General features: G+C 41.1%; 2 protein-coding genes across 26 annotated transcripts in view; both read left to right on the plus strand.

The window, feature by feature from the left end:
* The first annotated feature begins 1 nt into the window (after position 1).
* On the plus strand, positions 2–14,124 carry FYTTD1 (forty-two-three domain containing 1). Its single transcript, XM_004176765.5, has 9 exons — positions 2–135; positions 3,098–3,229; positions 6,218–6,363; positions 7,122–7,234; positions 8,201–8,297; positions 9,180–9,238; positions 10,087–10,161; positions 10,974–11,100; positions 12,176–14,124. Exons 1-9 carry the CDS (start codon positions 33–35, stop codon positions 12,269–12,271), a joined length of 948 nt encoding a protein of 315 aa, XP_004176813.3. The 5' UTR covers positions 2–32; the 3' UTR covers positions 12,272–14,124.
* Positions 14,125–15,110: 986 nt separating this feature from the next.
* Positions 15,111–18,488, plus strand: part of LRCH3 (leucine rich repeats and calponin homology domain containing 3) — a 59,934-nt gene continuing 56,556 nt past the window's right edge. For 17 of the 25 annotated variants that reach the window (XM_030280235.4, XM_030280234.4, XM_030280239.4 and 14 more), the window contains exon 1: positions 15,112–15,382. In XM_030280235.4, the coding sequence (XP_030136095.4) occupies positions 15,172–15,382 (211 nt within the window). In that variant the 5' untranslated portion in view covers positions 15,112–15,171. Of the gene's footprint in view, positions 15,383–18,488 lie in introns of all 25 variants that reach the window. The other 8 variants (XM_030280230.4, XM_030280228.4, XM_030280233.4 and 5 more) reach the window with 2 other exon arrangements.

Raw genomic sequence — 18,488 nt, forward strand, 5'->3', positions numbered from 1 at the left:
CTGTGGGGCGGTCCGGAGTGAGGGAGGCGGCCATGAACGCGTTCGGTGCTGCGGCACCGCTCCCGGGCTCCTCGGCCGCGGCGGGGGCCCGGCACGGCGGCGGCGAGAGCGTGGAGAAGATCGACATGTCCCTGGGTGAGGAGTGGGGCTGGGGCAGGTGACAGGGCGGGGGGCTCGGGCTGAACCAAGTGCCGGGGACGGTGAGGGGCGGGACGAACCAACGGGGCTGCGCCCGGCACCGGCGCGGGCGGAACCAAGGAGGGCGGGGTGGGGGGGAAGGACGGGACCCTCCCACGGCGAGGGCGCGGGAGGGGCGAGCGCCGGGGCTGGCTCGGGGCGGGTCCCGGCCGGGCCACCGGGGGCAGCGGGGATCGGGGTCGCGATCCTTGGCGGGGAACAGCCGGGACCCCTTTGTGTCGCTTGGCGGTCTGAGCAGGCCGCAGACCGGGGCGCTGCCTGCTTTTGGCCTGGTGAGGCCCTCAGTACTGGGTGGTCCTCGGGGAGCGTCCCAGGGCCTCTCCTGGCCCTCGCAACTATAGGGATGGGTGAGGCTCGGTGGTCTCTCAGCTGGCCTGGCCTTTTTACTCTTAGGCTTGGAAGTCGGCAGTGGCAAGTCTCCTGTCTAACTTCTTTGCAGTATAGGACCAGCCACGCCAAGCATGACGTTGCCTCTCCTACGTAGTCTGCTGTGCAATCTAGCCCGTTGTCCCCTGCCCTCCTGTTGCAGGGTGTGTGTGTTAGGAAGTTGCACAGACTCATTGCAAACCTGCAGAGCTGTGTCTCTCCAGTGTGACATCCCCGCTGTAGATACTTCAGGGAGGTATATCAGAGAACTTCCTTTCTGGTGCTGTGTACTGAGTCCCATTAAGAGTCAGGGACAGTTTGGTATGTTCGTGGACTGCATCCTCCAGTTTACTTTTATTAGGAAAAAAAGTATTTAATTGGTTTTGTACACTCCAGTATTGCTTTGTGATTCTACCAGAGCATAATAGGTTGGTGCTATCAGGAGACTTTCTTCAAAAAGCAGAATCACAGTGTGAACTGAAATTATTAATAGTGGACTTGTCTCTTTTTGGGCCACCGTAAAATAAGAGGGTATGTAGAGTTTTTCCCTCTGTAAATAATTCAGTGGAGATAACTTGTAAAATGATATCTAGAGTTTGTCTGAATGTAGAGTAGCGCCCCAGCATTCATAGAAAACTAAATCTGTTTTTACCCATTACACACAATCTTTGTTTTCAGGGTTGCTGATAGAGTTACTGATCCTGGCTTGTTGTATTTTCACATATTCTAATGTTTCCTGGCTGAGTTAACCTTTCAGTCAGTCATTGCTACGTGTCCTGGCCGTTAACTAACAGCAGACTGCAAAGGACTGTTGAAGTGTCATAAGGATCTTGTTTTAAAGTGGTGTTCTGAAGTGGGTGCTTCTTTAGGTGTATGAGAACGTTGTCACCCCAGCTGCTGTCCCCAGGTGAAAGCTCTGTGTCAGGTATAACCAAAGAGAAGATGCAGTCTCGCACCTAGTGTGATATCAAAGAAACCGACATGACCCTAATCTAGGAAGTCTTAAGATTTAAAGCATGATGTTGAGTAAATTCTCATATAGTAATAAAGATTAAACATGTTTGGTTGTGTTATGTGCAGCTGAGCTTCCAGTTTGATACTGTTCCCAGAAAACTCTTCTGTTCTAGCTGTAATTGTGGTCTCTGATGTCATGTGAGGTAGAAGACTGCTTCAGTGTGGCTCCTCTAACAAATGCATGAAATCTCAAATATCCTTCATTTACCCAAATAAGAGAATAGCTGAAACTTAAATCCTTTTATTTAAAAAGTTGTAACCTTGTGTGCAGCAACTTGAAAAAATTTGATTTAAGATGAAGCAGATGAACTGTGAAGCATGAATCCATGTTTAAAGTGGCTTTGGTTTTCTTTGTGTATAAAAGGATAGCTTGGAATCCTTGTTCTAGGGACAACCCCTTTGGTAAAGAAGATTATGTAGATATCAAACCCTGAGTGATCTGTATTGGTGTTCTTGTCCTGGTAGATTTTTGCAGCAAGGTGAATTAATTTTATCGTAGGTTTTTTTTTGACAACATGCAAACCACTGGATAATAGTGTTGTGATTTTTGTTGTTTATGTTTTTTACACTGTTTTCTCTGTTCTACCCCTTATGAGTCCATTTGAGTTCAGCCACAGATGCAGTAACCTCATTCCCATCTTTCCTTGACTGGAAAAGACTGTCCACATATCTGGGGAGGCTCCCTATAGAAACATGACATTTTTTATCAGTTGTAATCCCATGATGAAGATGCAGTAAACACAGTTTGGCAGTTTCCTTTAAGGTGTTCTTGTAAACAAGCTGGCAGTCAGGTAAAAGTTGCCACACCTCTTGCTTTGCTCTTTTCTCCAGAGCTGGCTACCAGGTCAGTGTAGGAAGTCAAGCTGGTGTAGCATAATTTGCATTGGACAGACCTGCTCTTTGCTTTTCATCAGCTTGTTTCTTATACATATTTTTGAACTGATTAATAACTTGTCTGAGATTGTTTCTCTGGACAATAGATAAGACAATTGCTTTGGATTGTAGATTCCTGGGGAGAGATGTCTTGCTTGCCTTTTTCCTCATTTCAGTCCTGGTGAGCATCTGAAGATAACTGATGGCCTGAATTGTGTCTGTGTGATATTTCTTAAGTAGCATAGGATGAAAGAACTAAGGCTGGAATTAACATTTTATCTGTTCTCTGCAAAGTCTGGGCATGAGATTGGATTTTCATTTTCTTTAACAGTGTACAAAAACTAATGGAGTCACCTAAATTAAAATTTAATGCTGGGCTGAATGTCATGATCTTACATGGGTCTCACATTTTCTGGATGTATGCAGCTGCTTCCATTCTGCTGGGGCATTGTATTATAAAGTAAGTTACGTAAGATGTAGCAGGGACTGGATGTTTATAGTGCTAATATTTCTGAAACCTTAACTTGTATGTGGTGCCTTTGCAGGGTTGACTGGTCTGTCTCCTGTGACTCCAGGCTTTTTGAGAGTTTTACTCAGTATGTCAAATTTTATACAGTATTTCCATTTTTCTTTTTTCTTCCTGTAGATGATATAATCAAGCTGAACAAGAAAGAAGAGAGAAAGCAATATTCTCCCAAAATAAAAAGAGGACTTCAGCAGAATCGAGCTCAACAGTTCAGTTCACAAGGCTCCAAGTGGGGAATGCAACAGCAGAAAGGTGTGTGTTTGCCAAATATAACACAGATTCCACATTATCTCTCTGGAGCTGAAGGGTAGAATAATGAAATGTGTAGATTGACATGGTCAGTTCACTTGTCTTTCAAATAGTGTCTTTTGATAATAACTCAGAGATATTTTTAATCTATTTATACTTGGTTTTGTTTCTGATTCAGTGTGAGGAAGTAATTGATGTGTTTGGCCACCAGAGAGCTTAGATGCTTAAGGAACTGTCTTTAACTCAGGGAAGAATTGGCTTGCTTTCTGATTCTTCAAATTAATTTTAATATTGGAAATTGTGATGATACCTTGCATCTTCTCAGAGATGGACAAAACAAGTGCTTATGCCAAAGCATTTGTATTGGGAGATGTGGAGGCCTTGCCAGAGCTCAGAGCTTTGTGCAAAAGAAAAGCATATTCATATTTGCTGGGTAGAATTTTCTTTATAGGCCTCCCCAAAGTATCTGTTACTACAGACTTAATCCTGGCTCGGGATTATTTAAATGGATAGTGCACAGTGTGAGTTGGCTTTTCTTGTAAGAGCTTGAGATGCAAAGGAAGCACTGTGTCAGCCTTCTTAAGCCAGTGTTCTTACAGTGGAATACAAAAAGGGGAAGCCAGTGTTTTAACAGTGGAGTACAAAAAGAGGGAAAAGTCATTTAGGCAGGGAGTGAGGAAAAGTGCACAATAACAGCTTTGCTGTACGTTCCCCTGAGTAACTCATGGGTTTTTTTATAAACAGGAGACATTTTAAAATTATTCCCAGGCTTTAGTTCAGTACATGGATAGCTTCAGCTTGAAGTGCAGACTGGTTTTGCTTGCAATTAGTTTTGAAAAGTATCTGTTTTGTACAGGATGATCAAAATGTGGAAGAATACTGTCTGATTAGAAAGCTTACCACCATGAGCTAATTAGGTTAATACATGCAATTTCTTGTTTAGTAGCATTCCTGGAAAACAAAGGCACATCTGTCTGGTGTGTACTTGCAATGATCCTGTGTTATCTTTGTCTTGCTTAGTGTTTGTTGTAGCAGCAGCTCCTCCTTTGTGTCTTAGACACAAATATCTTTAGGGATCAGTGGAATGTTGTGTTACTCAGGGCTCAGGAGTTTTGGTTTCTATGCAGGCCCACACAACTGTGTTACTTGTACATTTCTAATAAAGTGGTGACAGGGCTGGAGAAAAATTTACATCTCTCAGCCCAAGTGTGAAGATATTTGTGTGGGTGAAGAGTAAGTTAATTTAAGTTCTAGATTAGCAAACATGTAGGCTCTGTTTATAACTGCAGTTGTCAAGTGCAATTGTTTATCATCAAAAGGCCACAAAAGTAGCAAGTATTAGGATTTAGAATTTTAGGAGAAACTTGATCTGTAAACTTGAAATCCTAAGTACTAGTGTCTTAGGCAGTTTTTTCTCTACTGGAACCTTACCAGCTTGCCTGCCTGTGTTCTAGGAAAAAGCAAACAATTTCTTTGCAAAATCGCCAGATTCATGACATCTTTAAGCATTGTGAATAGTTCAATGGCTCCCTCCTATCCCACTGAAAATAAATCTCTTATATTGTTTTTAAGCAGACGGTGTTACTAAATACTTCTTGTGAGCATTGTAGTTATTAGTAGCTTACTAGTAGATTTATTAATACTCTGTTCTTGAAGTTACTTTGATAAGTGGCAAAGCCTCTGTGGACAACTGCAGAAACCACAAATGATCAACAGTGTTCAGTTCCTTCTGGTTTTAGAAGTGGCTGCCAAACTTTCTGGAAAGAAGCAATAAACTTGAGCTGGGATTCTATTCAGCTTTTGGGGTTAAAAACAGATGAGTGTTGTTCATTTGAATGAAAGTTGTCCTTGGTGATTCAACTGCACAAAGTCCTATGCAGCCTGAGCTATCTTGGATGTTTTCATTTATTTGAGCAGAGGTTTTTAGGTCTTGTGAGATCCCTTTCAGCCTAAGCAACCTTGTTTCTCAGCTTTTCTCTTGGAAAAGAAGAGCATTTGCTAACCAGACACAAAATGTGTGTACACAGCAGTTCTCCATGGCAAATTGATCTGAGCTGGATTCAGACCAGTGGCTTACCTCATGTCATGGCTCCTGTCTCATGAGAAAGCGCAGATTTATTATCGATGGTGTTAGGTCAGATATGTTAAAACTCATTTGGTTTTAACATATCTGACCTAACACCATCGATAATAAATCGATGCTAGAGAGCTGACTCTTCAGTCTGAAATTTGTTTTACAGTCTGAAGTTCTAGAGGCAAGGGTGCTTGGGCACAAAATTGGAGCATGGTCTGTATTGATAGCTTGAAGCTAAATGACTCTAGATTGGGTTAATCAAACCCTGGTAACTGGAGATACTATGGACCTCAGACTTACAAGCCTTTTATATTCAAAAGCTTCTTTCAGTCCTCAGTTTGGCTGCACTGTCATGCAGACTTCTAGTTGAAAACACTTCAAATGTTATATAATGAATGTGCTGTTTAGTGTGCTTTTGTGGACCAATTGCTGTGTTCTTTTATTCTGAGTCATGTTTGGGAACTACTGATTTAAGTAAATAATCTTTGTTTTGTTTTTTTTTTTTTTTCCCTTTTAAATTAAACTAGTAATTTGAAGTTTACTGAATGGGTAGGAAGCTGAGGGACTCTCTAGTTTGGTTTTATATTGTTCAGTACCTCATGAAGTTCCATTTCAGAGCATTCTGTGCTAGAAGATCCTTAAGTTCTCCCTGCAGACATGTCAAATAAGAAATTTTCAGCTAAAATTAATGCAATGAACTACAGTAAAACTGCTCTGTATGAAAAGCTGATAGTTGCTGTGCTGGGGCTTGGGCCAGACCTGCTAAACAACTGAGTGACCAAATTGTCTTCAAGTGGTGGCCTCTGCTCTAAGGCTTGAGGTGTGCAGCCAAGTAACTTGTGCTGCCTGCGAGGCATCTTAAAGCATTAATCTTTTCCTTTCAGGAAGAATTGTTGAGCTTTCTGTCCTTGTTGCAGGTTATGGCAAGAATCGTTTGGGGCGCAGGAAGAAGATAGCAGGGAAGAAGCGTCCTTACGGAGTCATAACTGGCCTGGCAGCCAAGAAAGCTGTGGGTTCACACAAAGGGATCAGTCCTCTGAACAGACAGCCACTGAGTGAGAAGGTAATTAATTAATGCAACCCTGGTGATTCGTGTCAGAACAGGTCTAAAAAAATGAAACATGAGCACTTCAGAAGAGTGCTACTGAAATATAAAATGGAGACAAATGGTACAAGCTGTTACCAAATTGGGAATGTGTTAGCTGAGTTCTCATTTGTTTTGACTGGGCTCGATAAGGACTAGGTGTGAAAATAGTTTGTAATACTAAATTGGGTTGCAAGTCATGAGAGTTGAAGTACAGGAGTATATTCTATGTGAGTGTGGAGGGAGTTACTGTATTTTTACAAGGAGAATTGGTTTTCTTACAGACCAATGATTCAGCCAACCTGCAGGTTCTAAGCGTGTGCTGTTAAAAAAATGAAGTTTTTGCAGAGTACTAAACTCCATCAGTGGGCTCCCTTCTCTGCACTGCTCCAGGGCATTGTTGCCTGCTTTATCTCATTCAGTATTGTAGAATGGGGTTTGCCTTTGGATTTCTGAAGAAGACTAATTTTAAGACATGTGCATCATGGATTTTTGTCAGTTTAGGAAGATAAAATCATGAAAAAATAACTGCTAAGTTATGTTGCTTTTTGTTTTCTCCTGAGGATGTGGAGAATATAGAATTCATTAAATTGTAGAGAGTGCTTTCAAATTACACTAGATTCTGAAAGGCAGACAAAGCCAAGTGTATTCTCATCACAGTTTGTAAATAAACTGAAATTAAAATGTTTGTGTGTGTACAGCATACATTATGCTGAATGTGTTTATTGTTTTTTAAGAATGCTCAGCGGAATTACCCGGTCTTGAAAAGGAAAACAAACCTGCAGAGACAATCTGAAATGCAGAGAAAACAAGCTCCTGCCCTCAGGAGGCCTGCCCTGCTAAACAGGAGGTAAATTACCAAGCCTGCTTTCTGAACACTACTTGGCAACTTCCCATAGTGAATCTTGTTTAACAGGACTGAGGCTAAGAGGAGACAATAGGTACTGAGGTACTGGCAGTAGCAATATGGTCAAGACTGCCTTGTGTGTGAAGTTCTACAAATCTGGAAGCCAAGAATGTGCCAAACATGATCTCGACACAAAGCCAGATGTTTGTTTTGATGTAGAGCACTCAGGAAGTGCCTCTGTTTTTGAGCACCTGGTATTTTGCCTTCAGTTAAATCACAGGCAGCCTATATTTGAGCAACCTGATCTTGTGAGAGGTGTCCCTGCCCATGAGAGGGGGGTTGAATCTAGGGGTTCTTTAAGGTTCCTTCCAACCCAAACCATTCTGTGTTTTATGATTCTCTATGGAAATGGCCGGTGTGGATTTTGGTAGCTCTCAGAAGTGTTAGCCATGGTTTAGTGAACTTTCTAAATGTCTTTGTGGAAGCTGGTGCCATCTGCAGCTTCAGGGAAGCAATTGCATATTTTATTTGTGCTGGAATTAACATGTGTTATAAACTGCAACCAAACTGGTCTCCATGATAAAAGATTTCACTCTGTGTCTATATCTGAAAACTGTAAACAAACTTTCATTATACATATTGATTTTAATTTTTTTTTAATGTAACCAACAGTGTTTAAATTGCTGGAGGATACTGAGCAAAGTGATTAGCAGAATTAGTGACCATATTGTCCTGTGATGTATGAACATTAGGCTTCTATGTACCAACAGGGATTTCTCCATGTATGAGTAATATGTTTCATACCTAGTGGATGAGGAGCTTATCCCAGCTGAAGCATTCACTCTTGAAGAGGCAGCACTAAAGATGTCCTTATTGATGTTCTGGGCACTTTTTTGACTTTCATAGTAGTGTCTCTAAGGTGTTTCCTGTGGAGTCTTTTATAACTATATTTTTTAATAAATATTACAGGAATAACATACCATCTACGTTTGTCAGAATTGGAAACAAACTAAATCAGCAGAAAGATACTCGTCAAGCAACTTTCCTGTTTAGAAGGGGTCTGAAGGTAAATACAAATTTTGAAAAGAGCAAGGCAGTTGGGCCTCAGTTTCTCAGCTAACCTGTAAAACTGATATTAATGAATCAACTTCAAATATCAGATCTGAGTAAAAACTTCAGGTGCACTGGGAAATAGCCACAGGTTCTTCTAGGGAAGTGCACTTGTTCTCTTTAGTTACTGTAATCCATTGAATCTTGCTTCACATTCCAATGTAATTGAGCAATTCTGAGGGGCATGAAACATGTCAGTATTTGAGGGTAGTTGCAAGGTGCTATTTTTTTCTTTCAAAAGTTAATGTTAGAAAGCTCTGTCCAGCTTTTAGAAGTTGCCTTCAGATGAATAATAGAGCAGAAAGACATCTGATTATGGTTTGGTTTGCTTTTTTAGTTATTTTGCAGTTGTTTATTTCAGTTATTTTAGTTACTTAATGATTTTTTAGTTATTTTTAGTAGGATGGAGAGATTAGAGAGTGCACAGTGAATGAAAAGTGGTAGGTGTGGTTTTTATTTGTGCCCTCATTGTCCATCTGCCATCATTGTGACTGTAAGTAGCTGTTGTCTTCCTTCTAGATGGTTTGCAAAATTACAGACAGGATCAGGAGCTAGACTGACTTTTCTTGCTAGTGTAGTAATGTGCTGATGTATCTTAGACTGACATAGTCCTCCAAAATGTTGCCATTGCTCTACTGGCAGTTTTGTTTAAATTATTTTGTGTTCTTAAAGGAATTACTTTTCAATGTCTTATGAAGTCCCTCTGAAAGTACAACCCTGTTTGTGCGGAGTATACAAACAGCTTTAAACTTCTGTTTTTGAACTTCTGTATTTCCAGCTGCTACAGTAGGAAATGAAACAGTATTCAAATCTGGTGTCTGTACTGATGTGTTTTTAGGTGCAGGCCCAAGTGCAGTCAACAGATCTTGATAATCAGACTATAAAGAGAACTCGTCAGTAAGTATCTAATTTGGAAATCTTCAGCTTTGTAACATGTAAGATTCTCATTTTAGCTCAGACTTCCTGAATATGATAATAGTAGGAGGGTGGATTTTTTCCCCTCTAGGCACATCAACTAGAGTGACAGTGATCCTCCCCCTATTCTCATTTATTTCCTAAATTGTCTTCTAATTTAACCAGGAGGAGTTGGTTTGCATAAGACATTTGCAGGAATGAGGGGGAAGTTGGAAAGAGGATAAGGCTAATCTCTAGTACTCATGGATACTGTATAGACAAGAAGAAAAATTCAAATATCACTGTTATCCTGGGCTCTTCTTGTAATTTTCCTTTTATTTAATATGCATATAAGCCTGTGAAGCAGTTTAGAAATTAAAAAGGCAGAGCCCAATGAGGCCACTCTGCTCTTCCCACATACACTCTTCCCATACCATTCTGTGCCTGCTGGGCTCTTTGCAGGGTGTTTCCTGGGAACACAAAAGGCTGAGGAAAGCAGCAGGTTCCACAGAGTGCAGTCTGTCTCCTCTTGAATTTGCTGTGGGCCATTTTGGCCCCATCTGTGGCAAAGAAACTGAATGTTTTAAACAAGCACTGAACTCTTGGGTCAGTGCTGTAGTTCTGGTGCACCTCGAGAGCATGTGATGTAGTGCTCTCCTGAATAGCTGTAGGTAACGTAAAACATACAAGAATCAATAGCCAAGTGTCAATAGCATGTGATCTTTGTACTGGCCAACATTCTGAAAGTATGCACATTCTTTGCTGGCAAATATTTTGAACGTGCCTTTAAAGCTACCTTGACTGAAATCTCTGCACAATTTTTGTAAGTGATTTTTGTGTTTTCAAACTAGGTGGCGAACTTCTACCACAAGTGGTGGGATCCTGACTGTGTCTATTGACAACCCAGGAGCAATCATAAGCCCAGTGTGAGTTTTCAATTAAGTTCTGAAATGTTCTGAACATAAATGAAATTGCTGCTTTGAATCATTTAGTATGTTCCTTGCAGGTAGTGTTTCAGGTGACCTCAAAGTCAAAGCTTCTTGTGAAGGTTTTTAAGTCTGGCCCCTTTCTCAGTATTTCTGAGCAGTGTTTGAAAAATACCGCACCTGGAGCTCACATGTCAGGTCCCAGTTAGGAGCTTGATGTATTGTATAGAATGGAAGAGTGGTGGGCTGGTAGATTTTCACTTTATCTGTCCCTTCCAAATCAGGCCACGTCACAGCTGTTCTCTGCCTCTGGGTTGAAATGAATGAGCACCTACTTGATGAGTAATGGTAACAGTTACTCCCTGATTCATAAAAATACTGCTGGACTTATGCTTAAAGAGAGCATTGCTGTATTTGTGTTTGGGAAGTTGATAGTACTGTTGTTTATAGGTGGTATATTTTAAAAATGCCTTGATTAGCATTTCCTCGGTAGTATTTTATCTGTAAGGAAGACTGTACGAATTTTTATTTTTTGTATTTATATGATTAATTAATCACAAATAACACATTTCTCAATAGAATTGCAGATAAAAAATAAGATGGTTCCCTGCTGGGACTCTTTGTGCCTGATAACAATAACAAATGGTCCCTTTTTCAGTTCTGCCTGACTTACTTCTTGAATTTGTGCCCTCCAGCTTTTCAGTCAGTCTGGTCAAATGGTTTCATGGAGAATTTATACCTCTATCAGCATTAAGGCTTTCTTGCATAAAACACATGTTCATCATATCCTTTGTAACATTCTTCTTTCACAGTTCCCAGAAACTGCGATTAACTCGTAGTCCTGTGCCACCGTTTCTGATGAAGAGGGACCAATCTGAAGAGAAGAAGATTCCAAAAGGGGTTCCATTGCAGTTTGATATAAATAGTGTTGGAAAACAGGTAAATGTAGTTTTCCTCTCATAACTGTGGAAGTAGTTTCAAGACCAATAAAAGCCAGTGAGGCACTTTGCTCCTAGACTCCCAAGTGACAGAAAGAGAGAGCAAGACTACATCTTGTTTCCACTTCCAGTCTCTCCGCTAACTCACTGTGAAACTTCAAGCAAGTAGCTAAACTCACTGTTCCTGTTCTTCTAGTTCATGCTTTGTATGCCCACATGATTTAAATGGGATTTAAAATGTTGAATATTTCTAAAAAGCTTCTAGTGTTCTGCTGTGCTTGCATCAGCAACTGTGAATAATTCAGGGGTGAGCTGCTTTCAGCTGTGTGACCTGCCGGAACCCTGGCAACCAAATTTATAAGGCAACTTTTGCTGTCCATCTAGGAAAAAAAATTAAATGTGATCATGTGAAGGCTTGAAAGATGAGCAATTTTTCATAAGTTTCATGAAGAATTCATACCTGATTTGATGCAGCAATCCTAATGCTGTCATTGAAGGGATTCTTACAGAGTGACAGAGTTAGATGCTGTTCTTGTAATCAGCTCCTTAGTGCCAGCTGTAGAAATCTGCATGGAGTCAAGGCATTGATATGCATTTGTTCCATCCAGGAATAAGAGCTATGACAGAAATAGTCTACTACTGTAGTGTAAAATTAATCACACTTCTAGATTAGACTCCAGCTTGCTGCCTTAGCTGACTGAACTGGAAAGCAACCTGCATTAAAATGGTGAAAATGTTGAATTTCTTGAAGTTGCAGAGAATCTATGTGGGGAAATGTGTACTGGAAGTTCCATTTTTCAGTCTGTTTGTCCTCAGTTTAACTTATAATATTTTGAGTAGGCTTTGAGTACTGGCATTATATACCATGTGTTCTTAATGAATTCTGAAAATGCAAGCTCTTGAAGTGTAGTCCAATCTTACTTTTAAATGGTGTGGGAAGTGACAAAAAATCCAAGTGAAGCAACTAAGGAGTCAAGTGATGATACAGACTGAAGAAAAAACTGTTCTGTCTCCATTACTTTGATTAAATTAACCCAACACCTTTAAAGTTTTGATTAAATTACTTTATTTTTCAGACAGGGATGACGTTGAACGAACGATTTGGGATCCTGAAGGAGCAGAGGACAGCACTGTCTCAGAACAAAGGAAGCCGTTTTGTAACAGTGGGCTAACCTGGCAGATGGACTTGGCACTGAGCCCACCTTCCTAAGTCCCTGAAATAAAAGTGAGCAGAAGAATACAGCATATGTCACTAGAATTCTCCAGACATCTTGCTAAGATGGTGGCAGAGTTCTCTCTCTTTATTACTTTTACTTGGAATGGTAAAAAACTTAATGCCCTGAGGGAGAAAAAGTGGAGAGAAACTGATCCAACATAGTGGTACCATCACCTGGTTGGAAAAGATTCTGTTGCCCATCTGAGTTCTTTGATCCCTCTGTTATGGTAAAGATTGTTTAAGTGTTTAATTACAAACCCCATTTTTGGGTTTTTTAGGGACTGCCTTTGAGCTCTCTTTCAGAGACCAGTTTAGCACAGAGCCTCAGTCTGTGGATACTTTGGTAGCGATGTAGCGGCGTTTTCCATGGGAGCATTGGTTCTGTACTTCTTTGTGTTTTCAAAGTTCCATTTTTTTCCTTTCTTGAAAACTGTTTTGCATCCTCACATTCATAAATAAAGCTGTTAGCTGAGACCCAAAATTTGTAACTGGGATGGAGACTATTCTACTCTTATCCTTAAAAGTGGTCCAGATCATATACCATATTGGAGGAATACTGCAGAGGCAGTGTGAGAGTCCTTTATATTTCAAGTAGCTCAACTTCATCATCCTCCTCTGTAAATGGAGTTTATTCGTCTCCTTTTCTTCTTAAACTTTTGATTTTTATTTCTTTTTGAAAGGTTTTTCACAGACTTAATGCAATAACTTCATGTTTTTGAATAATTAGAGAGGAAAAAATATAGCAGTTCACAAGGAAGTCAGCAGTATGGTAGAGTTCCTTACCCTCCCAGTTACAGGATTCTCATCCTGCATACCTTGCCCCAGAGAGTTTTCTCTAACTCTTAAAAATAGCTGGAGGCAAGCAATCTTGTGGCACTTGTTTGTTAATACCAAAGAAAGGTAAGATGTGAAGCTGATCTAAAGTGATCAGACATGTGGAAGTTTTCTGAATCTGAGGAGTGTTGCTGGAGGAAAGCCCTCACTGTGCTAGCATGAGTAAGGCATTAGGCAGGAACATGTAGGTACTTGGCTTTAAGCACAGCTCTGTGTATCAGAATCTGCAGGACAGTAACAACTAGGGCATCCTCAATCTATATTTATATAATCCCTGAAACTGAGGCACCTCTTCAGAATTGCTTCCAGACCAGGCATTGATGATCACTGCTTTTGGTGAGGAGGGTTAGGTACAGTCAGGTACAAGAGTGGCTGGCTTGCTGCATCCAGGAATATTTATGGTTTGAAGCAGGTTTAACTCCTTTTCACATTCTTGAAGAATTTATATTTGACAGAGTTGGTTTCCTTGCATTTTTATCTCAAATTCCAAGTTAACTAGCATATACTGGCAACTTCAACCTTAAAGAGCACTTGACAGCAGAAGGGCTTTTTTTTTTTTGTATAGTTTTGAAGTCAGAGTGCACTCTGATGCTAAATAGGACTTAAACCCTTATTTTTAATGTTGAAAAATATACATTAGCAGAGGCAAACTAAATGTAATGGTGATAAGATTTCTTTCTCAGTTACTAGTAGGATTTTTTTTTAATTAATGTCCCACTGTTAGAATTTGAGTAGGTAAAGAGTAGTCAGTCATCCTGTTTCAGTGTATATGTTTTCCATGTGCCAGGATGCAACAAAAAAATTCTTTTGCATCAGCCTAGATGCAAAACATTGATGCAGTGCATCAAAAGTGCTAGTTTGTATTTAATGAGAAGATGCTTTACACTGTACCTTTTGGTATTTTTTGGAGAAGTTATTACATTTGATCTATACTGAAGCTGTTAATTTTTTTTTAATAAAAAGTTACAGGTTTCATATTGTCTTGTTCCTGTTATAACCACCTGGGCAATATACTGGTTATGTGAATTTTCTGATAGCCTGCAAGGGGTTTTTACTGATCAAATTCTTATTAAATATTCTGAATAACAGAGCAGAAAGCAACCTTCCTTAAAAAGGGTTCACACTCCTTGCCCACCTTAATACTTTGACAGGGGAGCACTTATTGGAATGGTGCTGTAGAGCATTTGAATGTGTCGGCTACTAAACTTGCATTTGAATGTGTCAGCTACTAATTAATGTTTCAGTAGCACTGCCTAATTCAGTGATTTGTTGTGGTGAGAGTACCAGATGTGTCAGCGGAAGCAGCGATTGTTGCTGTGACCTGTCGTGATAGCGAGAGTCGCTGTCATCAACAGCTTGTGCTGCACGAACAGCCCGAGTGGCTGTGTGGGAGTGCTGTGCCAGCAGGAGGCACAAAACTGGAAATGCTGCTATTAGGTGTCAGTGCAGGACAAAATACCGCCTGTAAATATATTTGATAAGGCGTTAAATACTGTGAATGTCTTGCTACTTGATTATTGACAGCCTTTGTTCTTCATTATCAGCTCAGGTGTGTTGGCTGCAGCATCAGGTGGGTTCAGTGGAAGCAGCAGGGCAAGATGGCATTTATTGAGATGTAGCAAAGGGTGTGGCCTTCTAATGTATTGAATCATAAAGTTAAAAAAACGTGAAGCAGTTTTTACATTTCCCACTTAGCGGAGATCTGCGCGCTTTGTCCTTATTTTGCTGCTGGAACGGGCTCGACCACCCAGCAGCTGTGAGCGATGCTCACTCAGAACCCAACCTGTGACAGCTCACGTTGGCGGGAAAATTATAATTTTTAAGAGTTGCAGCAGGTATCCAGGCGTGTCCGCGGCGGCGATCCCCTTGCCCGCCCGCTGACCCGAGGAGAGGCTGGCCCGGTTCGGCCCGCCTCAGACGGACGCGGTACCCGCGCGGTCCCGGAGCCGCCGGGCGGCGGCCGCGCATGCGCCCCTGCCGCGCGCTCTGGCATGCGCTGTCCGCCCGGGCTGTGGCGGGGAAATGGCGGCGCCGGAGGGCGGCTCTGCCGCGATGCCCGCGGCTTGTCCCGCTCCGCCTGGTCCCTCGGCTCCCGGCTCCTGGAGCCGCTCCTTGGACCGAGCCCTGGAAGAAGCGGCGGTCAGCGGGACCCTCAGTTTGAGCGGCAGGAAGCTCCGGGACTATCCGCGGGCCAGCGCCGCCAACCACGATCTCAGCGACACCACCCAGGCTGGTGAGGAGCAGGGCGTGAGGGGGGCGAGGCAGCGGGGAGCGGGAGCGGGGCTCGCCGGGGCTCTGCGCGTCCTGGCTGCCCTGCCAGCCCCTCGCTCGGCGCTGGGTCTGAGGTGACCAATTTGCTGTCTCTTCGTTAAATTGAAGCTGGTTTCGCCTCCTTCCCTTCGCTCTCCGCCCTTCCTCTCCTCGGCTGAGGCAGGATGGAGGAGCTGTGGCAGGGTTCTTCCTTTGCCCGTCCGATAAAAGCTCTTCCATTTGTAGGGGTTTTTTTTCTTTATTATCCCCGCTGTAAAATGTTTCCCATATGGGGAACTGTTTTAAAGGGCGTTGTGAGGTTTTTCTCAGAATTGCTGCTCGTTGCTGTGGTTTTAGCCTTATTCTTGCTCTGATACACCTATATGTGAATGTGTATATATACGCATACGTGTGTGCACCCTCACAATCTCTCGTCTTGTCTTGCTGACACGGGAAACCAGCTTTCCAATAAGGGCTGTCAGGTGTGTGTATGCTAAAGAAACTATCTTTTATAAGCTCTATAAGCTCTTCTGCTTCTGTTATTGTAATTTCAAACAGCCGTAAGAAGATATGAAAGATACTGTGAATATAATCACAGCCTTTCTTTTTTCTCCTGTATAACATGGATTTAAGGATATTAAAGATTGTTAATTACTATACAAGGTACAGTAAGCATTAGGGATTTTGTCCTCTCTATTCCTTAAATGCATTTATAAGAGTAGACTAAAAAACGTATACTTTGACTGTAAGTACCTTGAGCACAAGTGAAAACACATTTTGTTTGCATATTACTGTATTAAGTAGAGAGGTGAGACTGGGAAATGAGAGTTTGTGCAAGATGTAGAAATCTTAGTACATGATGTAGGTCATATTTAGTTTATTTTGGTTGTGCAGTTGTGTAAGTGAAGTCAAAGGAACTTTAAAAGGTGTCAGCATGCCATCTACTTGAAACTTTGAAATCTAGACTTTTTAGTATTGAGTTGTACCTTGCAAGCTTAGAAATAAGCTTCCAACATCCCTTTTTTCAAGTTACTATGTGCGTTTTTAAGTGTGCTGGTTACACTGGTGTTAAGTAATTCAAAATGGAACTTTTAAAATTGTCTTGACTTCATACTCTGTTCTGTCACATCCTATTTATGCAAAAATCTCTCACTAACAGAAGAAACACTCATGAAAACTCAAGCAAACCTTGAGACAACACTGGTTTGCTTGTCTTGAACACATCTATACATAGAAAACACTTCTTGTTGAGATATAAATGTTTGGAATGTTTTTTTGTTTCTTTTGTACAAGTGCAGTTGCACAATGCATGCATAGTGGATTAATCTGTAAGCAAACACAGCATACACATTTGTGAGGGGTTTGGGCTTTTTGTTTATAACACTATTCATTTACTGTACTCTTAAACAATTTGTGGGAATTCTTGTTCCCACCAAGGTTCCCATCTATTGTGATGAATATTTGCATTGTAGTTGTTCAAGAAGCATTAAATGCTAATAAGCAGCAGTGCATGCCATACACTTTTGTGCATTTATCATCACAATGAACCTTAGAAAAAAGCTAGAACTGTTTTAAAGTTGTAAAAAGCAAAGCTTATTGAGTGTGTTGGGACACACATTATGTTCAAATTCTCTGTTTTGAAGGCTGCTGTGAATAACTTCATCTTGTGCCTTTTTTTTTTTTTTTTGTGTGGTCTGTTGACTTCTTTGGTTTTGTTTTGAATAATGCTGGGCACAGTTTTGTTCATAGGAGACTTAACAATTCTTTTGTATAGGACTAGCTACAAAAAATGTGATACAATGTATTTGTGTGTTAGGTGTCATGAACACTTAAAGTAAACACTTTAAACAACACCCCACACCTTAGACTCCCAAGAGCCTTCCTATGTGCTGTACCGCAGACTCCAAGCACATGAGATGCTGCACGTCTGTTTTTGATAGAAATGACTGGAGTTGCTCCCAAATTACAAATTCAGTTGCAGAACTGAAGATGAAACAGTGATGTGCAAACCTTCCTCCTCGTGTGCCTGAATAGACGCCTCTGTTGTGTGAATCATATACTGATAGAGCTAATTCCCATTCTTGTAGCAATAAAAGTAACTGCACGTCTGTGTAACCACATGGATGCTTACAGAGGTGGGAATGAATCACATCCCTCATTAACTAACTACCCTGCCAGGAAAGCAGGATTTCACACTGCCCCAAGCCCTGACAGAGCCGCTGGTCTTGCCTGAAAACTGCTCTGAGCGCAGGTGAACCAGCAAAGCAGGTCAGCAGGAACAGGGTGTTAGAGATCAGAGGTTTGATCAAGTTTAGCTGGGTGCTTTGTGTGGATTTTGAGGTTGATGGTAGGTTATGTCAGCCATAAGGTGCATTTCCAGATGTTAAATCAATGGGAAGATCACATATTTTTGGACCTTGTATGGGTTCAGATTTGACTGACTCCGGTGCTCAAGCTGTAATAGCTTCTAGGTACCATTCTTAACCACTTCCTAAACTGTCACCAGAGCAGCAAAACCAGGTCAGGTTTATTTTTGAACTTAATACAGTATTTTTTTTAGGTGGAGAAAATAAGTTCCTCATTAATCATTTACTTAAGTTCATAAACTTTTCACTGAATAGTGGATTCTCTACTCATGTCAGAGCCTTGGCTGCTTCTGGGTACTGCTGTCTTCCAGATGATGAAAACACACCTGTGACTTTTTAAACCAATACTCAAATTTACTCTCAAAACTGAGTGTATAACTTCAGCAGGCAGTAAAGCAGTAGTGAATTTCTAGTTATTTTGTACTTTGACTGAAATTAAGATCGCCTATAAAATCAAATTGAAGATGGGATAGTCTGGAAAGCTTTGTCATGGATTAGCAGGAAGATAACTTCCTACAGTGTGTGATGCAGTCATACCTTATGTTCTCATATGTGAGGGATATGTAAGAAATGCAGTGTAGTAATAACTAATAGCTTGGATACTGAAAGAGTATCTTGTTCCTTTATATTCCTCCCTTACAGCTTAATTGGACTTTCCAGAAGTGAGCAGGTTTACAAAGTTCATTGATGATGAAGAATGAGCAAGCTTCTTCATTATCTAAT

This window comes from Taeniopygia guttata, chromosome 9, assembly GCF_048771995.1.
Source record: "Taeniopygia guttata chromosome 9, bTaeGut7.mat, whole genome shotgun sequence".
Lineage (NCBI taxonomy): Eukaryota > Metazoa > Chordata > Aves > Passeriformes > Estrildidae > Taeniopygia > Taeniopygia guttata.

Excerpts from the sequence above, each read along its gene's own strand:
- FYTTD1 (XM_004176765.5), top strand. The coding sequence starts at position 33 with ATGAACGCGTTCGGTGCTGCGGCACCGCTCCCGGGCTCCTCGGCCGCG. Across the intron at positions 136-3,097 it reads GAAGATCGACATGTCCCTGG|ATGATATAATCAAGCTGAAC; the intron begins GTGAGGAGTGGG and ends TTCTTCCTGTAG. Across the intron at positions 3,230-6,217 it reads GGGAATGCAACAGCAGAAAG|GTTATGGCAAGAATCGTTTG; the intron begins GTGTGTGTTTGC and ends TCCTTGTTGCAG.